Source organism: Brachypodium distachyon, chromosome 1 (genome assembly GCF_000005505.3).
Source record: "Brachypodium distachyon strain Bd21 chromosome 1, Brachypodium_distachyon_v3.0, whole genome shotgun sequence".
Lineage (NCBI taxonomy): Eukaryota > Viridiplantae > Streptophyta > Magnoliopsida > Poales > Poaceae > Brachypodium > Brachypodium distachyon.
Genome location: NC_016131.3, coordinates 7,131,848 through 7,153,780, shown reverse-complemented (window position 1 = coordinate 7,153,780; position 21,933 = coordinate 7,131,848). Strand labels below are relative to the sequence as shown.

The window sequence follows — 21,933 nt, the reverse complement described above, 5'->3', positions numbered from 1 at the left end:
TCCTTGACATGACCCCAAGATGTGATCACTCATCTGAAATATTTATAAAGCCAACCTTTTCTGAAGATTTGGGAGATAAAGGGAGCAGTCATAGTCTAGTTCACGCATACCAAGTGTGCTAGTACACACCAGGCCTTGGTGACATCACGCCTGTACCAGGTAGAGTAGAGAGCTCAGATATGCTTTTGTTCTTAAACCATTTTATTCCGAAGGTGTACCGTGCCAGTACTTGATACCCGTTTCTTCTGTAGATTTTGCTTCCTCCTGAACCAGATTATTTCTGTTTAACAATCCGTTTCGAATGAAATAAATTCTTTTGAAATATTTTTAGGAAGTCCTATATCGTGTGCATGGATTAACATTTTGTTTGAGCGTTTTCTTTTGCCCCTAGCTGAGATTCAGAAATTTCATCAGTGGCGATTTCATCAATCAGATTTTGCTGAAATAAAAAACAGAAAAATTTGGCCAAAAATAAACCCCTCTGTCACAATATAATATAGGTGGTGTGTCTATCGAAAGCGAGGCATTAGTGGCGATTTCATCAATCTCAAGACGCTTCGTGACTCCGGTCTTCAGTAGGCAATGTGTGAGTGTGTGAGTCCAGTGGTGTGCGTGGGAGTGTATGCGTTTACAATGTAATCGATGTTTTTTAATAAAAATATGTACGGCTAAAAAGATGAAATTTTGGGCACTGCTGCTGGATGTCGTGCTTCTTGCTCTTGTTATCGGACACTATCCTCAATGTTATTGTCCACACCTTTGATATCCTTCTCATTTCTCTTCCTAGTCCTGATGTTGTCACATTCGATGCCACAACTGTCAGCCATGATTGCAATGAAACTCCATTGCCCTACTCCAGAAAGGCAAGGGAACCCTAACACAATAATTGACCAAAACTGTAAGGAGGCGCGTTTTCAATATAGAGGGACAGCCCTTGTTGGGCAGAAAATTCATAGGTGGCCAAAAAATTCAGCCGACGTGAGCCTTCTCTTGCCACGTGCTGGGATTTGCAAATTTCGCGAAGTGGTAACATTTTTTCCCTTGTTCATGTGCACATGCCTATGAATGTGAACTAATGTTTGATGATATATAACAGTTACGAGACAAAAACCGAGAACAAGTATGACCAATTCTGTTAAACATAACTTATATTTTGAGAATCTTAGATATGGACATTGGACACAAATTGTGAATGAGACCGTGCTAATTTACAAACAAATGTGTTCACAGTCAAAAGTTGACTGATAAAAAAAATGTGTTCACAGTCGCCCACTAAAGTTTCTAACAAATTGTTATATATCTTCAAATGTTGGGGTAGGCCATGCCAAGGCTTGCAACTTTCCTCTATAAGGCACATTGCTGAAATCTTAGCTAGCTTGTGCTCATCTTCGTGCGACCATTGTGGATTGTGTGTTGGTGGTTGTCTGCAGTAAAGTCAGATCGCTGCGCCAAGAGAGACAGCTGATAATGTTTTGTGGGCGGCCTCGATTGATAAATCTTTTCACAGTGTGTATTGAATCCGCCTTGGTGACCAAGTTGGTTGTGGTGCGTGGTCTAGGAGCATGTTGTAATCTTGGCTTGTGCTCTATTGTTCTCCAATTAACTAATAGACATGCACAAATTGTATGGACTAAAATAAATTAAGAACTGACATAATCATCTACTTCCTCCGTCCAACAACAGATGTCTTAAATTTATCAAAATTTTGATGTATTTAGACATGACTTAATATATAGACGCATTCAATTTTGATCAAAGTTGAGACATCCCAAAATGACTTCTCCCAAAGTTGAAGCCAGATCTAACAAACGAGCAGCTGCCGTGATCAGTCCGCAGCATGCAACAACTTGGAGAAAAAAGAGTTTAACAACGGCCACCTCAAATGTTGAGACGTTTAATTTCTGTATCCAGCTACCAAAACCCTGTCTATTACCCCCGCGCGCTGCTAAATATATCCAGTTACACCGTATACATACGGTGGATTGTGCAATACGGCAGCGCGTGCACGCGTACAGGGAGACGCAATCATCCCCTGGGAAATCGATCGCCCGGCTTGTGTTTGTTACTCCACTTTGCTGTTTGGTAATCAAGTGTTGAGAGAGATCGCGCGCGAAATCGAAAAGTTTGCAAGCAGGCTGCCCATGATCGATGCGTGTGTTTGGAGGATGGATGTGGATGGCCGGCCAGAGGCAGCAGCCATCGATCGTAACTAGTTACTGGTACATTAGATTAATCAGATTAATTAGTTCTACGTACGTGCGACGCTAATCATCTGGTCGGCCTTCGCGAGCACGGGATCGGATAGGGATTAAGCATGATAGTAAACGTTACTTCTTCTTTTTTTCACAATATTTTTTTGGTTGAAGTGCACAATTTTATATGAGCTGTTTCTATTCAATGAAGGGAGTCCCGATCGGAGCATGTCTTAAAAAACGACTTGAACAGTCATGCATATAAAAAAATGTTGGCGGCTCTGATAGCAAAATTTGAATCTTGTTTTCTTTTGATCTTACATGAATATGGCATGTTGGTGACACCTAATTAAATTTAGTCGCAAAAAGCTCACTCAAATAAGAGAAAATTACACAAAATCACCACATTTGGGGCAACATTATAGGAAAACCATTTTTTTAATTTTTTTTTCAAATCATCACCACTTTTTTGGACCGTTGTACTCCCGCGCACTAATTTGCGACTTGAGCATGTTTTGATTGAAAACCTGACAGGGGGGCCACCTGTCGGTGCCACTGTGGCGACACGCTGGACAAGTGGTGCCACCGTGTCTGAACCGAGTAAATTGTGCAACTACCACATTGAAAACACTTGTTACGAAAACCACCATTTTTGCTAATTTTTGCACAGAACCACTGTGTTTCAAGCAAGTTTTTGCACATATCACTGATTCTGTCGTTTGAGTCGTATAAGCTCATTTCTGACACCTCGGTCCCATATGTCGAGTTGACAAACTCAACCTACTATTAGCTCCGTCCGTTAGGACCTTGTTCCTGACACAACACATGCAGGCAGACATCAATGGAAGGCACCACCTCGCACCCCAGGTGCTCCTTGTCCCTCGCGCTGGCATGGGGGAGCACTACTGGTGCCAAAATCATCGGCCAAGCATATGGTGGTTGAACACCTTGTGTGTGTCTTTTTTAGGAGTTCGAAGTGGACGGGATGCTCCACATATTCGATTTTGTGTTGTTGTTGGTTGGGGAAGCAAGTAGCGGCACGTCGACTATGTAGCTTGAGAAATTCGTCGAACAGGTTGAAGGTGGTGGAGGGCGCGCGCTGCCCCTCATCCGGATGGTGGGCTCTGCCGCCGTCGGCCGCGAGAAGGCCATGCTCACGCTGTAGCGACTCCAAGCGGTGCTACCGGATGGAGCTAACGCTGGGTTGAGTTGGTCAACCCGACATGTGGGCCTGAGGTCTCAGAAATGAGGTTATGCACCCCAAACGACAGAATCAATGCTATGTGCAAAAACTTGCCTGGAACATGTTGGTTCTGCGTGAAAATTAGTAAAAACGGTGGTTTTCGCAACAAGTGTCTTCAATGTGGTTGTTCCGCGCATTTACTCGGTTCGACCACGGTGGCACCACTTGTCGTCCAACGTGTCGCCATGGTGGCACCGACAGGTGGACCCCTTGTCAGGTTTTCGCTCAAGTCTCAAATTAGTGCTCGGGAGTACAACGGTCCACAAAAATGGTGGTGATTTGAAAAAAAAAGGTGGGTTTTCTAGAATGTTGCCCCAAATGTGGTGGTTTTGCGTAATTTTCTCCTCAAATAACCATCCAAACAACATCAAACATTTGTTTCTTTGATTCTGTTTTTGTGAACTTGTATATCTGATCTAGACTCGACCAAGCAGCTTGACCTAGTAGGTTCCACCGAATGAGACTGGGATAATAGACAGGGTTTTGGTTACTGGGCGGTATTTTCGATTGCCATCTGATAACCGCATTTACCTAACAAAAACCAGTTTGTTTGAAAATGTTGAAGTTAAGCCATGATGACCATGTGAATCTCAAATTAGGAGAGTTGGCTCGCCCACTGCATGTCTACACTATGTATGTATTTACGGTATTACATATGTGCAACATAATCATTTTAAAAAATGAATTCAAAATTTGATTAAAAATCATATCTGGTAAATGGTCTGCATTTTGCAGTTACCACCAATCCCCCCCGAAAAAAAAAACAGGATCTGGTAACTAAGATACGTACAGTGGTGAAGTTAGAAAACCGGATCACTTGGTTTAGCATCCTTATTTATGGTGTAAATTTTACTAACAAGAAAGATAAAAACTAGAATAATGAAAGATTTATTCACTGGGTTCTTGGTTCTATACCGTCCTTAGGTTCGAAATCAACTACCTCTTAATTTGTTTTTACAGCAAACTCACTTGGTTGATTATGTTTCTTTGGTGGAATCAGCCCACGCAGGTTTAAGTCGTAAACTTCACATACGTGTTTTTATATGGGTAAATGTACTGTGTGTTTGTGAACATCTGCATTTCTACCATGTTTCTAAAAAAAATAGTTTTCTTTGCCGCGGCATCATGCGCTTTTTTGTAGGGATGGTATCATGCTTTTTTAGATGTGTCACGTTAGAGGACCGGCGGGAGGCTGTTAAAAAAAATGAGGACCTATTGGAGTTGCTTTTTTTACAGCTCGTTTGGCAACCAAGAATTCATTTCATTTGATCAAAATGAAATGAAATCCAATTTTTGATAAGATTTTATTTGGTTGAATTTGAATTCCGAGTTAAAAAACCATGTTTGTCTACCACATGGAATTGAAGAGTGAGAGACAATTCTAGAAAAATGATGGCTTTTAAAGAGGAATTGAGGCCAGTTATAGTGTGATCCATGGAATTTGAGATTGAATTCCCGTGGCTAATTCCGTGCCAACCAAACAAGTTGTTTTTTAAAATTCAAAATAAATTCTACAATTCTATGCCCAAACGATGGATGCCAAACGAGCTGTGGATTGGAGTTGCTTTTTAGCAAAGCCTTTGCACGGCCCACGTAAGAAGGCCCAACTCCAAGCCAAGCTAGCAAGCCGAGCAGCCGCCAGGTGTACAGCTCTCCGGGCCAATTGGATAAGCCGGGGGGCCTTGCTCTGGTCTCGCCTCCTTCGTCGCCACCCGCCACAACTCGATCACCTCAGCTAGCTCCGACTCCGACCGTCGCATTCTTCACGACTCCTCCCGGCGCCATCTCCAAACTTCTAGAAATCTCGCCTTCCAAACCTTTTTAAAGCTCCCCAATGAGCTCCCCGGGTCTCCACAGCAAAATCGAAGCCGCACTAGAACAAAATACTGGCAGGATAAAGAATTCGGTTTCCCAAGCTGCAGAGCTCGTCGCCAATGGCGTCTACTTCGCTCGTGGCCTCCCTCGTGTGTAGCAGCAGCACTAGTAGTAGTACTAGGAGGCCACCCGCATCAAGAAGCTTCCCTCTCCTCTCCAAGAACAATTACAGACCGGCTCTCAGTAAGCCTCTGAGGAGCAGCTTCATCCTCAGGTCCTCGCTGCAGGAGCAAGATCAGGAGAAGAAGGAGACGAATCGTCCAAACTCCTCCATTGTCGTTGCTCCTGATGAGCAAAAGGAAGATGAGGAGAAAAAGGAGCCTTCGCACCATACCGGGGGAGGAGACCCGGAAGATCATGAGGGAGGCGGCGATGATGTTGAGAACAAGAGCAGGGAGGAGCAGCAGGAGGTGGACTGGAGGTCGGACGAGGAGTTCAAGCGGTTCATGGGGAACCCGTCGATCGAGGCCGCCATCAAGCTGGAGAAGCAGCGCGCCGACCGGAAGCTCCGCGAGCTGGACCGCGAGCCCGACGCCAGCCCCGTCGCCGCCCTCCTGCGCGGCTTCATCAGGGACACCCTCCAGCGCGAGAAGCAGCGGCTCGAGGAAGCCGAGCGCACCTTCAAGGCGCTCGACCTCAACAAGGTAATCAAATCAAGAATCTCAAATTGAGTTTAATTGGATGCGAGGTACTGGGGAATTAAAGGTTTGATTCGCTGATGTTCTTGGAACGAATTAATGGTGCAGCTGAAGAGCTGTTTCGGGTACGACACCTTCTTCGCGACGGACGTGCGGAGGTTCGGCGACGGCGGCATCTTCATCGGCAACCTGAGGAAGCCCATCGAGGAGGTGCGGCCGAAGCTGGAGAAGAAGATCGCGGAGGCGGCGGGCACGGAGGTCACGCTGTGGTTCATGGAGGAGAGGATCAACGATGACATGACAAAGCAGGTATGCATGGTGCAGCCGAAGGCAGAGATGGAGCTGCAGCTGGAGGTGGCCAGTCTGAGCACGCCGTGGGGTTACCTGAGCGCCGTGGCGCTGGCCGTGACGACCTTCGGGACGATCGCGCTCATGAGCGGCTTCTTCCTCAAGCCCGGCGCCTCCTTGGACGACTACTTCTCCGACGTCCTCCCTCTCTTCGGAGGCTTCCTCTCCATCCCCGGCGTGTCCGAGGTTGCGACGAGGCTGACGGCGGCGAGGTACGGCGTGAAGCTGAGCCCGTCGTTCCTGGTGCCGTCCAACTGGACGGGATGCCTGGGCGTCATGAACAACTACGAGTCGCTGCTGCCCAGCAAGAAGGCCCTCTTCGACATCCCCGTCGCCCGCACCGCCAGCGCCTACCTCACCTCTCTCGTGCTCGCTGTCTCCGCCTTCATCGCCGACGGCAGCTTCAACGGCGGCGACAACGCCCTGTAAGTGCTAATCCTAATCGTCAAGCACCAATCAAAGCTCTGGCTCTTGCTGAATTTTGCCGGGGCAAAGCACAATGCAGGTTTATACGGCCGGAGTTCTTCTACAACAACCCGCTGCTGTCGTTCGTACAGCAGGTGATCGGGCCGTACGCCGACGAGCTCGGCAACGTGCTGCCCAACGCCGTGGAGGGCGTTGGCGTGCCGGTGGACCCTCTGGCATTCGCCGGCCTCCTCGGGATCGTCGTCACGTCGCTGAACCTGCTGCCGATCGGGCGGCTCGAGGGCGGCCGGATCGCGCAGGCGCTCTTCGGCCGCAGCATGGCGGCACTGCTGTCGTTCGGCACATCGCTGCTGCTGGGCGTGGGCGCCATCAGCGGCAGCGTGCTGTGCCTGGCCTGGGGGCTCTTCGCCACCTTCATCCGGGGAGGGGAGGAGATCCCGGCGCAGGACGAGATCACGCCGCTCGGCAGCGAGCGCTACGCGTGGGGCTTCGTGCTCGCCGTCGTCTGCCTCCTCACGCTCTTCCCCAATGGTGGCGGCACCTACTCCAGCTCCTTCCTCGGCGAGCCCTTCTTCAGGGGCGGCATCTAGACCTTCACCATGCCATGATCATAGCCTAGAAGTAGTAGAGAGGGTAAGGAGGCAGACGATGGACCTGCAACTGCAATGTACAGATTAAATTGTTCTCCATTTATTTGAGGTTTTCCCTAGCCATGACAAGGAGATGTACCGTTACATTGAAGCCACAGCATTGTTGTACTTCTCTTTTTTGGGAGGAAACTTTGGTGTCCTTTAATAGGTGAATAACCGGGGATTGTGCATTTGGAAACGCGGAACAGCAAGCGTTTTGAAAAATCAAGAAATGCCAAATGTTCGCGAAAACATGAGTACACCGGCAAAATCCCAGTGATCTATTCACACAAGGAGTAAACAAAAAATTCAGGATCAAGAGAAGAGACACAGTTTATTCATTAGAATTAGACTGATAAGAGTCAAGCTGAACATAATTATAAGTGGTTGATCAGCTACATCTTAATATTATCATACGTGATTCGCCTCATGCGATCTTGTCAAAGAATCCGGTCCTCCATATGCTCCAACTATGTTCTAATCCGGTCGTCTTCACCTTCAAAATTGTACTTACACAATAGATTGTCGGACCTAGTGGTCAATGGTAATCATCTCCATTTTCAATTTCAGATGTCACCACCTCCTTACCAGCGATGTGAGCAACTGCAAGGATAAAGAACCTAGTTAGCACTTCTCGTAACTGTTTCAACAAGTTTAATCAGCCATCATCAATTCATGGAAATAAAGAAACAATTAACAGTACGAACGAATATGACTTTTTATGAAAATAAAGAAATACAAAACCTTTACAACTGTACTATGGCACATTTAAGACAAGTTTTTAAGCTCAAATGGCCTTCCATGCAAACATCTGCATCAAATCAACAATGTTGCAGTGATTGTTTCAAGAAAAAGTACTGCTAACCTCAAAAAGCTCGAAGGGGTTTCCCTTCTTGTAGACATCATCCTTCTTGCTCTGTCCAGTGGAAAGAAGTTGGGAAGCCAGAGCTCGCCAAGCAGTTAACAAAACCCCAGTACTCCCCATGGCCACCAAGATAAAAGGAGTTTGTGGAAGATGCCCAGATGCCACTGAACGAATGGCAATTCCTAACTGAGAGGGGAGAGATCGAATAGAAGTCAGTACCAGACATTAAACACCAGCAGATACATCATCATCAGATGCTTCTATGCTAATGAAGCAAATAACGGTAAAAGATTACGAACATGCTTTAGAGAGTCGATGCAAAAGCAGACAGCAGACTTATGCAAATTAACAGTGCCTCCCCAGCTTCAGAAGACTATGACCAACTTTGTGCATTAAGTTTACATGCACCGACATATCACGTCCACAGATCAAGGCGGACATGGAAAATGTGTGAATGGCCATCTTACCTTTTCTGTAAGATTTCCTAGAACGCGTAGTTTGGTTCATGGAAATCAAAAATAATCAAGTATCGTTCAACATTCCATGAAACAAACAACCTCCTGGCATATCCTACATCTTTAGTAATAAACGGTACATGCCTGAAACCTTAAAAAAATATTACTAAAGACTTAACACTGCCCAAAAGGCCAAAACGATAAATAATCAAAAGCGCCGTCATGGTTCTTTGTTTATTTAGTTATAATCTCAATAATACAAGACCTGTCACGTTGTGCTTCAAGTTTACTTTTCATTTAAAATATTGGCATAAAATGGAACTAGCAAAATAGCAGTACAGAGTACAGACTTAAAACAAAACACTAGCTTTGTTTGCACAAGACACTACTGAGGCAAGGCATGTATCAAGAGAACGAGCACACAACAACGTCATCCTTTGCTTCCCTAAAAGTCACAGAACCATAGAATTTTGAGTAGCTATTTTTGTAATTTACATGATTATCTGACAGGAAGTACTGGTATATCTTAGCAAAGAAGGCACACAATCTATTTTGGGATTTTCTGATACATTACTCGGTTGATATAGCCATATAGAAGATTCTTAATTCGCTTGGCGATGAATTCATTTACTCAGTAGTGCCAATGAAAACTACGTCAAACAAAGCATCTTCATTGGGCTACTACAAAAAGGTAGTCAAATGTGTGGCAAGCTTCTTTGGCTATCTTTCAAGAGGTTGAAAACAAATAAAATCATGGGATTACTGTAAAAACACTTCCGTGCTATTCTTTGTCTGTGCTCTTTCCCCAAGATGAATCCGTCCTCGTCAACTTTTCTTAGCCATATACATCGAATACAGAACCAAGACAGTATGCTTAGCATGCTATCTTTGCAAATCAGGGCTGATTTTCCACTGTACCTCTTACTATACTACATATAAAAAGGGCAAAACAGCCACCCAGACCACCTTACTAAACATTGTTGTATGCATAAAACTAGTGTGTGGATAAAGGTAGGCCATTGTGTATCAGACAGAACAAAACAACGGAGAATCTATAACAAACAGAATGGGTTATGCTTTTTAAGTGTAAATGGGTGTACAATGTTCGTGAATAAACATTACGAAATTCACAACCGTGTTGATTCACAAACTAAACAATACAAATCAGTAGGTATAGGCAAGTACGAGTTACAGGTAAAGTTTGGATTTTGAATGCAAGTAGTGATAAGAGATAATTACCGGTATCCCGACAACCCAGGATTTTGCCACAACAGTTACAGCATTTCCCACACCATTGCTTCCTTTTGCATCATCTCCAAACCCACCGAGGAGGTAGGAGCTAAGCAACCAACCTGCAGAGACCCCATTCCATGAGCAATCCCTTCGTTCAATAGATGGACAGTAGCGAGAGAAAAGTGGCCACATTTTTCTAACCAGCAATGAACGGGTCGGCCGTCTTGAACGTCTCGGCGTCAAGAACGGGCAGCCCATGGCTCAGCCTTCCTATCGCAGAGAAGACCAGAAGGCAAAGTAGATCCCCTCCGGCCAAAAGCCCCACCTTCCTGCGAACGCAAGCACCCACCACGGGTCAGCAACAAACGAATCGAATAAAACGAAACTCTACGAGGAATGGCGCGTTGGAGGAATGGAATGGATGGATTACGCGTAGGAGACGAGCTTGGACTGCGCGGCGCCGTCGCCGGGCCTCTCGACCTGGATGACGCCCTCGAGGGGCACGCGGTCGTCGGAGACGCCGACGAGGACGGTGGGGTCCTCGGCGGCGGCGGGGGAGCCGGAGGGCCCCTCCCCCGCGGCCGCGAGGGGCGGGGGCGGCGCGGAGGACGCGCGGCGGGGCGCGTCACGCGCGTCGGCGACGCCGGAGAGCGCGAGGCGGCGGCGCGCGACGCGGGGGTTGGCGAAGAGAGGGTAGGGGTTGGCGCTCCGGTGGCTGGCGGCTGGCTTGGAAGGCAGCCGCCGCGCGGAGAGGGAGCCGTTCGCGGCCTGGCTTACCAGCAGCATCGTGGCTTACGCCGGTGGTGGTGGGAATTGCAGGGGAGGAATGGGGGCAGCTGGGCTTTTCCGTTTTAAATCGGAATGGATTTGGTCCGGGTTTGGGTGGTCTAAATTTTGCTGTTCCGGTGTGGACGAGGAGGAGGAGCGGCGGGCCCGGGGCAATATCATCGCTGGCTGCGCCGCAGCTGCCGCTCACAAGAAAATCGTGCGTGGTCTTGCCGCCGCATCGTCTCTTGGGAAATACTATGTGCATGGTTTGGTTTCAATACAAAATTTCTGTTGGATAATCGTTTTGCAATACTGCATACGATACTCGTATCGAATAGCTTCATCAATGGTTTTCTGAAGCCAACAAGGTTTATTTAGGCCTCGTTGAGCAATCTTGCTGGAGAAATGTTCGCAGGAATAAACGGCGTTGAACAATGTCTGATGGCAACGGTGTACATGCTCCTTCCAATCCTTAGTCTCTGGAAGTTAGAAGCACGAAACTTCTATTTCAGGGGGGTTGGTGGGTCAGAGCCTGGGGATTTGACCATCTGAACTCATACGCAGCAGGTACTGATCGACCCCGCTACTTTTTTCAGCGTTCCATTTCCAGAAGCAACGGTATAAACCTGCTTTACAGCGTATACATTTCTTCCAAAACCCTACCCTGCTAAACTCCGATAAGGGTATGGCAGAGTTCTACGTTTGGTTTGCCCAACAACTTTATGTTTCCAACTTACAGTAGATATACATGCAGATACTACACTTGCACCCGTCAGCAGTCGAAAATCATCTGATGCCAAGCTTGTGAAATACGCTTTCCAGTCGCGGCGGAGCCTGCACAGGCAAAAAACATATAATACCACATGGAGCTTGTGAATAAAGCAACGGATCTATTGATGTGGGAAGAGTGCTGATGAAGACAACATGCAGGACAGAAGTATATTCTTAGTTCTTTGCCACAAGCTGTCGCAAAGAACTGAAAATACAATTTACCAGAAGAAGAAAGGATCTGGCATACCTGTGTAGGATTCGACATCAGGCGACTGGAACTTTACAGCAGATGTCAAGGACATCATCTAAAGGGGCATGATCACCTGTGCCTTCATCTTTCCTTGCATATAACAGTTCTTTCCCTTTGAACACAAACATTCCACCCTGACAAAAACACAAAACAAACAAGCAGTTCCATGGATCAGTGTAAATTCCTAACTAAGTTCAGACCATGGTGGCAGAGGTACTTCAGTACGGGTACATGATCTAACCTGTTGCAGGACACTCAGCCTATCATCTGGGGTGGCTTTGATTGTATAGTTTTTCGTTGCCTCCTTCAGGGACTCAAATCGAGAGAACACTTTCACCTTCAAAAAAACATGTTCAAATGATTAGGACAATGTTGAAGCATTTTACATGGAAAACAACTACAGAGTGAAAAATCATTGCTACAAAGCTGATGCTTACACTAGCTGGGTTGAAGAATGTACGACCGACACCAAAATATAGACCCAAGAGATCATAAGCCTGAAAAGGTTAAATGGAAGGCATACACTCAGCGACAGAATAGGGAATGTTATCCATGAATGATAAAATTTTCAATCCACACATGATTGATCATCATGTACAAAATACTGTATATCCATGTATCTGTCTCATTTACATATAACATCTAAGTTAGAAAAAAGAACAAGCAAAAGGTATTGCAGAGTACACTTTTCAAGGAGAATCCCAACAGCAAAAAGAATCAACTCCAATGGAAGACTGACTTATGGGAAAAAATATATTCAGATTTCCTTGATTTTAAGGTCCGCATCCTATGAATTCACAATTCTCTGACTGGCAACAAAGCAAAACAATTTCCAATATTTTTTCTCCCAAAAGTTACGGAGATGCTTACAAGTTCACAAAACCAAGCAGTATATCATGTGCATGTAGTTACTCTGTAACATAATGTATAGCAATGTCCAATTAAAAAATCAATGCATGAGTACATGAATAGTACCTTGCGTTCAGGATCTGCATAGAGGCAATCCAATGGAAAGGGCAGCTGCATTGTATATATCATATACAAAGTTAATTAGGACTGGAAATTTCCGGAGTACCAGTAAACCATCTAAAAGTATATGAATAATTGGGTTTTAAGGACACCAGGCAAGTCAATGCGAGAGGGATAAATCAATCTTCAGATTGGCATGATTGTGTACTATGGTAATTATCTATTGCAATCATTGATGGCCAAATACTCTCTTCCTCTCATGTCAGACATGACACTCAAAACCAGTGTCTAATATCAGATGTAATTAGCAGTCGGCGTGCTAGGAAGGTAAGAGATAAGCTAACATTGAAGTGTATTACATACACGCTCAGCAAGAATCCGGGCTTTATCAGGAGTGCCAACACCAACAGCAATTAGTTTGACGCCAGCCGAATCGAATCTCTCCCTCGCATCCTTCAACACGGAGGCCAACTCCCAACTAAAGAAGAAGGATCGATGATTAGCACAGAAAAAGAAACTAAACCAACAGGGCCAAGCACTAACCAAGTAGTGGTTCATCGACAGAAGGGTGGGCAGCTATCTCTCTCACCAGCAAGGACACCCGAAATGCCTTAGCAGCGCAACGACAGCCATTCCCTACACAACAGCACAATCAGTATTCAGTAAAGCACTCCCCAAATTTATCTATGTGTTGCACCAAATCACACAAAACTGTTGTAGTGTCATCGAATAATTTCAGATTTATGTGAGGTTTAGCGTTTCGTGCTGCAGAAGGGGTGTGTATTTTGCTCAAGCAAAAGTAAACGTCTGCAGCGTCTTATTCTAAAAAAATCTGGGTTGCAAAGCTTAACCCAAAGATAAATCCCTTGCAACAAACAGATCAAGCTAATTGGAGAAACAGTAGAGTATTTCAACCTCATTCTGGTCCCACAAATCCCTGATGAGGACGGGCTCGCCGGTGGCCGCAGAGAAGATGGAGACGCCACCTAGCGCATCACCGATGCCCGACCCTGGTTCCGGAGAAGAGGATGTAGCGGACGGGGAGCTTGCGGCAGCAGCAGCTGCCACCGGCGAGCGGTGGAAACGGAGGCTGAGGCGGCGGCGGCTGGGGACAGGGGCGTCGTTGGGGCGGAAGCGGGAGGGGGTGATGGTAGGGCGAGGGGCCGGCGGGACGGAGAGGCGTGGGAGCGAGGCGGCCGTGGTCGCATCCATGGTTGGGGTATGGCGCGGCGAAGCCCTAGCCGACGAGAGCAAGACAGACCCGTTGCAGTGGAGGTGGTTGCGGGTGGCGGGAGACTGGAGATGTGGCAGCAAGTGGAGCGGAAACCGGCCAAGAGATTGTTCGTGCGTGGCAGGCCCAGGAAAAGCGTAAAGCAGGAGCAATTCGCCGTCTCAGAAAAAGAAAAAAAAAGAAAAAGGTTCATCGTCTCTTTCTTTTGTTGACTTGATTTGGGAATTGTCAGCTAGCCCTAGCCCCTCCTAAAATAGAACGAATCGAGAATTAATTTGCTCAAGTGTCGGACGATCTGCAATTCTGCATATAGGGAGCAGAGTATGTAAAACAAGGAAAAACACATAGCTCGTTCCTCACATAAACTGTTCATACTAAGATGCATATGCCGACAGATTTACACGTAGTAAGTACTTCTAGATTTATCATCGTCCGAACATCGATGTCATCATGTAGCTACTACTACTATCAGCACAGCTTCTCCTTGTGTATGGGTGTGAGGCGAATTGGGCAGCCGTTCTTCAGCCTGGGAAACATTGCCCATTTCTCAAGGCTTGTGTCCTGGTCTGCCATCTCCCACCTGAAAAGCCACAAGTTTCTTAGTCGCTCCAGCTCTGTATCTATCTTGGCAAGATTTAAAGAAATTGATTTCAGAGTTAAAGTTGAAACCTCAAATTTGTGACAAGGCGATGAAGAAATATGAGCATCATAATCTTGGCAAGGTTCATCCCCAGACAGGTTCTGCCGCCTGCTCCAAATACCAGGAAACTGTATGGTGGCTTCAAGTCCTCCTGTCCATGCATAATATAAGGATCTTCAGACAAAATCGTACTAGTCTTAAATTTTTCTTCTGGAATACAACAACGAGATACATACATTGGTGAACCTGGAAGGATCAAACACCGTTGGATTGGGATAGATGGTCGGATCATAGTGTATGGACCTGGCGTCGACATTTACGATCCAATCCTTCTTAATCTGGAATCCTGCAACCTGGCAGTCCTTGAGTGCCACCCTTGGGAACCAAGAAACTATGGTAGCCATCCTTAAGGACTCTTTGACTGCCTTGTATGCATACTCCATGGTATTCAGATCTTGGAGGGTAAGAGGTGAATCAAGATGGTGCTTGGATGCTATATCCACCTGAACTGACTGCATACAGAGAGAAATTAATTGCAATGAGATCAAGAAGGTGAACCCTGCAACTTGTTCTCCTTACTCACTCTTAAGGTGTCTTGGAGCTCGGTGTTATCGGCCAGATACTTAACCATCCATGTGATCGCTGTTGCTGTCGTCACTTGCCCTGCGCACAATCACGGACAAGTCTTTAATTCGTAGTAGATCAGCACCTGGATTGAAACTGACTAGGTGGTACGTAGTACTAGTAAGTCTTTGGAGAATTTAAAACTAATGTAAGTGTAGGTACTTCCTCCGTCTCAAATTTGTCTAAATATGGATGAATCTGTGTTTAAAAAGTGTCTAGATACATATAATATTTTGACAAGTAATTCCGGCCTGAGGTAGCAGTAAATACCAGCAATTATGAGTGTGAGAATGTTATCAAGAATCTGTTGGTCAGTGAGCGCTTCTTCAGCTGAATGCGTATGGCTCTTCATCAGAAGTGTCTGCAGGAAGTCGTTTCGGCGATCCATTTCGAGGCCATCATTCTGTCTCCTCATGGATATTTCTTGCCTCAGCGCGTCCATGATCCTTTTCCTTGCCTTAGACAATTGTTGACATGAACAATTAACCCCTCACCCCATACGTTCAAATCAATCAGGATCAGGTCCTCAGGGGATTGATTCTTACTGCAGGTACGCTACATCCGTACGTAGAAACGAACAGCAACAATTGGATAGAAACGAAACAGACTAGATGCCGGCCTCACCTGTAGGCCCTTGTAGAACCTCGTGCCAGGCAGCCTGAGCGGCAACGCGAGCATGGCCCGGGTCACGTCCATGACATCTCTCTGCAGCCGCGCCAGCTTCCCTTCGTCCTGCGCGCCGATCAGCATCTCGCAGATGGCCCTGAAGGTCACTTCAAGCGCGGCATCCAGCACCACCACGACCCGCCCCTCATCTTTGCCCCGCAGTAGCAGAAGCTGTTGCATTTGGTGAGTGACGAGGCGGTCGAAGGATTGCACGAAGTCGGCGGTGGGCGCCGACGCGAAGAGCCCCGCCACGGCGCGGCGCATGAAGCGGTGCGCGTCGTGGGAGGCGCAGAGGAGGCTGTGCTCGCCGAGCAGGTCGGCGACGGTGCGCAAGTAGCGCTTGGCCATGTGCGGGTGCGTGTCGAGGAGCAGCGTGGGCGCGGCCGCGCGGGAGAGTGGGGAGAGAAGGAAGACGTGGGTGCGGCCGAAGAGCGCCGTGCGGAAGCAGGCGCCGTGGCGGAGTCCCCGGGAGCGAACGAAGTCGTAGAAGCCCCTGCCGCTGCTGTTGGCCGCCAGGAACGAGAGCGTCTCGAAGCCTAGCGCGGCCCGGCACCAGCTTCTCATGCCCCCCGGCGGCGGTAATGGCGCACTCTTGTCGTCGTGAGAATTGCCGTCTTGGATGCGGCGGCGGCGGAGGTGGTAGCCCATGCCCATGCCGATGGCTGCAATTGGTGCCAGCAACAGGACGAGGAGGCGCCATGGCTCCATCGTCATCGATCTCGGCTCTTGCTTGCCTTCTTGGGCGCTGCAAGCCTGCAAGTGCAGCTCTCACTGTAGGCCGGCCGGCGCGCAACGCATACGCATGTAAAGCAACTAACCGAGCATGTTCGGCCCCAAATCAAACATGTGGATGTATTGTCCTTCCTGTGAGAGATTTATCTTGCATTATTTCCAACAAGATTCCTGATCGATCTGATGGATTCCAACCGCGCGTGCGTACGTGGGTGGGTTCAAGCTAGCTAGGCCATTCAGGCAATCTTGTCCATGTCGACTGAGTGCTGTCTGTCGTCATGCATGAACTCCTCCCTTCTGCTTAATCCAACGTGAAATTCTTCTTCAGGACAGAGAGATAAGACCGACATGACCAACGAGACAACTAACCAAGGAACCAAATTCAGTGATCAGCTTAATTAGTTTGACCGGTGCTAAGCTATGCCTGTGGGCTATGTCGTGCTAACTTAGGCAGGCGGTCGAGAAGAGCCATGAGCTGGAAGAGGATCCCAGCCAATCTCCCACTAACTCACCTTGTCGCCCCGCCGGGTCCTGCATGCCATCATGTGCGATCGATGATTGTGCGTATATATAGCCATGTACATCGCCTTGGCTAGATTCCTTCCACCATCCTATTTTCGCCCTTCATGATTATCGATCCTAGCTAGCGGATCGAGCAATCCTGCTGGGGCAGCAACATATATACTGCGTCATTGACTAATCATGATGCACACGTGTCGTGTCGTCTCTCCCTTCCTGTAGATGTATTACACAGCTGATGGCACGATGATCAGCATTACGATACACTACGTCTCCTACAGACAAACCGTCAATTAATAAACCGGAGCTTTGCAGCAGACGCCGAGGACGTCATCGAGAGGTGCATGATCGCCTGTCCCTTCATCTCTCCACGCGTACAGCAGTTCTTTCCCTCTAAACACGAACATCCCGCCCTGCAGGAATCATCAACACGGGTAATCAACAGACGACCTTATTAGAAGCAAACCTTCTCGAGATAGGCAGCGACGAAATTAATTTGAATAAACCTGCTGCATGACGCCCGTCAGGTCAGCCGGCGTGCCTTGCAGCGTGTAGTTCTTGGTTGCCTCCTTGATGGAGTCCAGCCTCGAGTATATTTTAGCCTTCAAAATAGGCATCACAAAATTTAGCCTTGAGTGGTAGTTGCTTGGCCTGAAGCGAACTACGCACTGCAGAAGTCGGTGATGCTTACACTAGCTGGACTGAAGAGTGTCCGACCCAAACCGTGGTACAGTCCCAAGACGTTGTAAGCCTGAAAAGATGAGTTCGCATTTCACAGATCAAACAGTCAAACATAGGCATGTGCTTTGTCCTGATCTGTGGCACATCTACGCAACATCTAACGTTAATGTTGAGTAAAAATCCATACTGCAATGTGCTTATGTGCAATCATCTAGCATGACGTTCGGCGATGTTTCGGCCTTTCATTACGGCAAGAAACAGAAAAGGCATCGTTCGCATTTTCGCAGTGTCACTCAAGTAGTAGTAGTAGTACAGAACATCAGATAAATTGATTGAACTCACCTTGCGCTCGGGGTCAGCGTACAGGTTGTCCAAAGGAAACGGCAGCTGCAAGCAATGAAAGCATCCCAGAGAAAAATCATCGTTAACCAAATGTCCAAAATAACCACAACAATGGCAATTGGAAAGTTTGGTTATACTGAATGTCATCAACACACTGAAGATTGCACCACGGGACGGCACGAGCTTACCCCGTCAGCGAGTATGCGAGCTTTATCAGAAGTGCCGACGCCGATGGCGATCAACTTAGCTCCCGCGGAATCGAATTTTGCCATTGATTTCTTCAGATCAGAGGCCAGCTCCCAGCTGTAGGCATGGAAAACTACAAGACTTAGCAGCCGGCGAACAAGCGAGAAACGCAGTAAGCAGTTACAGTGTTTAAGAACGCAGCTTGTACAGTAGGAAGGCAGCCTCGCCACGATCTACGTACTCACCAGCAGAAGCATCCGAAATGCCTCAGCAGCGCGACCACGGCAACCCCCTGCGTGCACAACCAGCGAGATTTACACTACTTACCAATTAAATTCACCGTGTAAAATTGATCGACGACCTTAGTTCAGGGGAGCTGGATAGTGGATACCGATGCTGGGTCCCAGAGGTCCCTGAGCGGGACGGCGTCGCCGGTTCCTGCGGAGAAGACGGAGACACCATCGAGGGCATCCCACACGGGGCTATCGCCAGCGTCGGGCGCAGAAGGGGTAGAAGCAGCCCCTGCTGCTGCCGCGGCAGAGACGTCCATCGATCGGCGGCAGAGGCGCGGGAAACGAGCGCGGGATCCCGACACGAGCACGCGCCGGGGACGCGGCGCGCGAGGAGCGGAGGCTGGGAGGTGGGCGCCGGAGAACGTGATGGCTGTGGCCATGGCGAGACGACCCCGGCGCGGACGAGCGGAAGCGCGTGCCAAGACGATGGATCCCCGACGCGCGCGGCAGGCCGGAGAGCAGCGTGGCGCGATCTCTTCCTGTTGTTTTTTCGAGTGGCTGCGGCCGGATCACCTTACGCTTTACCTGGGCCGCGCGTCGGGCTTCCGGGCCCGGGCCGTGCGCGTGGACTAAACTCCACAAAGCCTATGAAAGCGATCTGGTTTTGTACAAAATGGGCCCCAAGCCCATACATATGCTCGGCCCGAACTACCGGACGAAAGACGTAGCCTGGCCGAAGGAGCCCACATATTCCTCTTCTTCAATTTTTAGTCGCTCTCCCTTCGCGACAATCTCCAATCCACTGTTGCTCTCAAAAAAATAATTCTCCAATCCACTGTTGCGTACGAAGCTATCGTGTTGATGAGAGAGCACGCCAAACCACTGGAACTTGGGAGTGTTCCACGCTTGTCGGGTTATGGGACCTGTCTCGATCCGTTAGTATAGCTTAATTAGAGGATCATTTTAATATTGCGTTTTCAAGGTAGAGCTGCTACTAAAATAAACTATCGTGTGCATGCATGGATAGGCACCACCAAGGTACATCGAGAGATGTTTTGCGTGATGTCGTTACCTAGGAAGATGTCTCCCTCCAGGTCCAACGCTAGCCATGGTAACCGTGCTAGCATGGATCTTCGTTAATTAGACGATCCTAGCTATAGCTTAGGGCTCCCTCCAGGTTCTATATGTGAAAAGCCACAACTGATGCATCGTGCATAGAAGTATATAGGTTCCATAAAAATCTACTAGCTCCTACCAAGCGATCAGACCGAAATCCACCGCGCCAGATCTAGCCTTCCGGGTAACGTAGACACTAGACACGTCCTGTGCAATTTGGGACAAGAAGATATATACTTCGCACAAAAATCCACAGTACACATCACTTCGGTTGAACATGGTAGCACTATGCAATCGCAGCAGCAAAGCGACCAGGGTACGCTATCCTGTTCCTGTCCATAGTAACAAGAAAACACTATCGCTCCCGGCCCCACATGGCAGGAGTTCTTGGTAGTGAGCGTTTCTCTACAGTTACCACTGCGACATTATATAATTGGCCAGGCACTCGTTGAGCGGTGTATAGTCAGTTTCACTTTGGGCACGGTCACAAATCCCGACCCCGTAGGGACCATGTAGCCGGAAGGAGGAGGAGTAGCACGCAAGCCCATGTAAACAAACCAAGATTCCCATCCACCTCCTCCCCCATGTGAGCGTAGGCACGCATCATTCCTCGATTAGCGAGAAACGGCTTCCCAAAGTTGGGTTAAAAAGGGTTTAGTTGGAGCAACACTGCCCCCACACGACTCCAGTTAATCATGTCTTGGTCCTAGGGTTTGCATGGAGCTGACCCCAAAGCGCACCTGTTTTTACTGGAGCTAATACAGTCCTTCTCCAGAAAATGTTACTCCCTCCGTTCCAAAACACAACTCATATAGATTTGTGCACTTAGACCAAGTCAGCTCTCGTTTTCAATGCCTGACCACTCATATTGATTAATAGTAAATGGAGTAGTTATTGGCTGGATGCGGATAACAAAAAATAAATGAGATGTGTTGTGAACAAATAAAAACAAACATGAGTTGTGTTTTGCCATTGAGACCAACAATGAAAACATTACGGTCTCATTCCAAGAACTAGTAATTAGAACTACTAGGGAAGTTTTACCGTTTTACCGTGTCACATCAGACATCTTCGAACCGCCGGTGAAGTTACGTGCTGCATGCACATTTTTGAGGCTCACGTGAACTTTGGGCAGTGTATCTCTCCTCGATCGGGAAAACGATTCTGATCTGGAAAGCAGGAAAATTTACCGTGACGCAAAAGATAGCTTTGAGATTTTTTTTCTTTCCTTCTCCGAGAGCAAAGGGCAGCAGTGTGATCGATGCGACTAACTAATTAGCCCCATGTAAACTAAGAGCGGGCGAGGATTAGTTGTGCGTGGTCGGCATCTTGATGTCTTCCTCGGAGTGAGTAAAGAAACAAGCCCGGCACGCAGGCGGCATCCGTCGGGTTCCACCCAATCTCACTCGCAAGACTTCTCTTTTGTTCTCTTCTTCTCAAGTCTTGTCACGCATCCTATCGCTTGTCATCATTCTTATATCATGCTACCGGTAACTAAGTGGAGAGTATGTTAAGATCAATGTTTAGTGTAAAGTATGTTTCGCGTGGAACCTCTCAAACCGCCCGCCTAACTTAGCTAAACTAGGGAAAGAATCAAAGTAGTGTGTGTGTGTTGGTAAATTAACCGTGTATATAGGAACGTACTCGAGATCTGCAGCATTTTATATTTGGAGATGTACCGTGACCAATGGAGTACTACTCAGATCATGATGCTGGCAGTTTGCCAAGTTGACGGGCCGTTTTGGTTCGAGTTGTACACACGGCCGGCTGTGTGTTAAGTCGCCTGTGTGGCTGTGTGTTGTGCTGACTTCAAATCGTACTGACACGAACCGTATACCCATTCGATGGGGGTAGTCTTATCATCTTTGCTTTGCTCTGCTTTCCCCCCTTTGGACGATTCTGGTTTGCTCATTATCTGTGTCTTCGTCTTTATTCTCTTTCCAAAAACCATCTAGTACCTCTACCCCTTCCCGTAATGAAGCACACAACACTGCCATTGTAAGCGATATAGCGTAAATACAAATTAAAATCGGTAGCGAAGGCTCCCGCATGGTGCAGCTAGCTCCCGAGTTCCAAGCAAACCCACTTCACTGCATGGTGCAGCTGCTTCTGTTCCACCTTCCCTGACGTTCCATGCGCAGCTGCAGGATGGTCTTCGTGCTACAAAATGCCAACATGCACGGCCATTTGGCGCTTGGCCACCTGTGTGTATTAATTGCACTAGGTGAATGTTGGCTGTACGTACGCACCTAGTCATGGCCAGACCTAGTAACGTACAGGTGAACTATCGTGGCGATTTAC

The 21,933-nt window shown here is 47.7% G+C and overlaps 5 protein-coding genes across 5 annotated transcripts; 1 reads left to right on the top strand and 4 right to left on the bottom strand.

The window, feature by feature from the left end:
• Window positions 1–5,121: 5,121 nt before the first annotated feature.
• LOC100840371 (probable zinc metalloprotease EGY3, chloroplastic) lies at window positions 5,122–7,501 on the top strand. Its single transcript, XM_003560243.4, has 3 exons — window positions 5,122–5,954; window positions 6,057–6,721; window positions 6,802–7,501. The coding sequence occupies exons 1-3, from the start codon at window positions 5,370–5,372 to the stop codon at window positions 7,310–7,312; spliced, it is 1,761 nt and encodes a 586-aa protein (XP_003560291.1). The 5' UTR covers window positions 5,122–5,369; the 3' UTR covers window positions 7,313–7,501.
• A 165-nt stretch (window positions 7,502–7,666) lies between these two features.
• LOC100822079 lies at window positions 7,667–10,780 on the bottom strand. The gene is made up of 5 exons (XM_010232233.3): window positions 10,335–10,780; window positions 10,106–10,233; window positions 9,911–10,023; window positions 8,217–8,402; window positions 7,667–7,954 (listed from the first exon to the last, which is right to left on the bottom strand). Exons 1-5 carry the CDS (start codon window positions 10,688–10,690, stop codon window positions 7,925–7,927), a joined length of 813 nt encoding a protein of 270 aa, XP_010230535.1. The 5' UTR covers window positions 10,691–10,780; the 3' UTR covers window positions 7,667–7,924.
• A 431-nt stretch (window positions 10,781–11,211) lies between these two features.
• LOC100839157 (thioredoxin-like protein AAED1, chloroplastic) lies at window positions 11,212–13,994 on the bottom strand. Its single transcript, XM_003560242.4, has 8 exons — window positions 13,578–13,994; window positions 13,252–13,298; window positions 13,026–13,140; window positions 12,669–12,713; window positions 12,131–12,190; window positions 11,935–12,030; window positions 11,691–11,827; window positions 11,212–11,506 (listed from the first exon to the last, which is right to left on the bottom strand). The coding sequence occupies exons 1-7, from the start codon at window positions 13,872–13,874 to the stop codon at window positions 11,708–11,710; spliced, it is 780 nt and encodes a 259-aa protein (XP_003560290.1). The 5' UTR covers window positions 13,875–13,994; the 3' UTR covers window positions 11,212–11,506; window positions 11,691–11,707.
• A 207-nt stretch (window positions 13,995–14,201) lies between these two features.
• On the bottom strand, window positions 14,202–17,070 carry LOC100842597 (abscisic acid 8'-hydroxylase 4). The gene is made up of 6 exons (XM_010232228.3): window positions 15,782–17,070; window positions 15,428–15,614; window positions 15,117–15,196; window positions 14,770–15,045; window positions 14,563–14,684; window positions 14,202–14,473 (listed from the first exon to the last, which is right to left on the bottom strand). Exons 1-6 carry the CDS (start codon window positions 16,535–16,537, stop codon window positions 14,362–14,364), a joined length of 1,533 nt encoding a protein of 510 aa, XP_010230530.1. The 5' UTR covers window positions 16,538–17,070; the 3' UTR covers window positions 14,202–14,361.
• Window positions 17,071–17,223: 153 nt separating this feature from the next.
• On the bottom strand, window positions 17,224–19,052 carry LOC100834972 (prostamide/prostaglandin F synthase). Its single transcript, XM_003560231.4, has 7 exons — window positions 18,675–19,052; window positions 18,529–18,575; window positions 18,286–18,400; window positions 18,098–18,142; window positions 17,766–17,825; window positions 17,581–17,676; window positions 17,224–17,487 (listed from the first exon to the last, which is right to left on the bottom strand). The coding sequence occupies exons 1-7, from the start codon at window positions 18,954–18,956 to the stop codon at window positions 17,368–17,370; spliced, it is 765 nt and encodes a 254-aa protein (XP_003560279.1). The 5' UTR covers window positions 18,957–19,052; the 3' UTR covers window positions 17,224–17,367.
• Between the last annotated feature and the right edge of the window lie 2,881 nt (window positions 19,053–21,933).

Excerpts from the sequence above, each read along its gene's own strand:
- LOC100840371 (XM_003560243.4), top strand. The coding sequence starts at position 5,370 with ATGGCGTCTACTTCGCTCGTGGCCTCCCTCGTGTGTAGCAGCAGCACT. Across the intron at positions 5,955-6,056 it reads AGGCGCTCGACCTCAACAAG|CTGAAGAGCTGTTTCGGGTA; the intron begins GTAATCAAATCA and ends TTAATGGTGCAG. Across the intron at positions 6,722-6,801 it reads AACGGCGGCGACAACGCCCT|GTTTATACGGCCGGAGTTCT; the intron begins GTAAGTGCTAAT and ends AGCACAATGCAG.
- LOC100822079 (XM_010232233.3), bottom strand. The coding sequence starts at position 10,690 with ATGCTGCTGGTAAGCCAGGCCGCGAACGGCTCCCTCTCCGCGCGGCGG. Across the intron at positions 10,024-10,105 it reads GGCCGACCCGTTCATTGCTG|GTTGGTTGCTTAGCTCCTAC; the intron begins GTTAGAAAAATG and ends GGGTCTCTGCAG. Across the intron at positions 8,403-9,910 it reads CCTGGGTTGTCGGGATACCG|TTAGGAATTGCCATTCGTTC; the intron begins GTAATTATCTCT and ends CTCCCCTCTCAG.
- LOC100839157 (XM_003560242.4), bottom strand. The coding sequence starts at position 13,874 with ATGGATGCGACCACGGCCGCCTCGCTCCCACGCCTCTCCGTCCCGCCG. Across the intron at positions 12,031-12,130 it reads CATTCTTCAACCCAGCTAGT|GTGAAAGTGTTCTCTCGATT; the intron begins GTAAGCATCAGC and ends GTTTTTTTGAAG. Across the intron at positions 11,828-11,934 it reads GGCTGAGTGTCCTGCAACAG|GGTGGAATGTTTGTGTTCAA; the intron begins GTTAGATCATGT and ends TGTTTTTGTCAG.
- LOC100842597 (XM_010232228.3), bottom strand. The coding sequence starts at position 16,537 with ATGACGATGGAGCCATGGCGCCTCCTCGTCCTGTTGCTGGCACCAATT. Across the intron at positions 15,197-15,427 it reads TCTCACACTCATAATTGCTG|GGCAAGTGACGACAGCAACA; the intron begins GTATTTACTGCT and ends GATTGTGCGCAG. Across the intron at positions 15,046-15,116 it reads AGCTCCAAGACACCTTAAGA|TCAGTTCAGGTGGATATAGC; the intron begins GTGAGTAAGGAG and ends CTCTGTATGCAG.
- LOC100834972 (XM_003560231.4), bottom strand. The coding sequence starts at position 18,956 with ATGGCCACAGCCATCACGTTCTCCGGCGCCCACCTCCCAGCCTCCGCT. Across the intron at positions 18,401-18,528 it reads CATTTCGGATGCTTCTGCTG|CTGGGAGCTGGCCTCTGATC; the intron begins GTGAGTACGTAG and ends CCATGCCTACAG. Across the intron at positions 17,488-17,580 it reads TGACGGGCGTCATGCAGCAG|GGCGGGATGTTCGTGTTTAG; the intron begins GTTTATTCAAAT and ends TGATTCCTGCAG.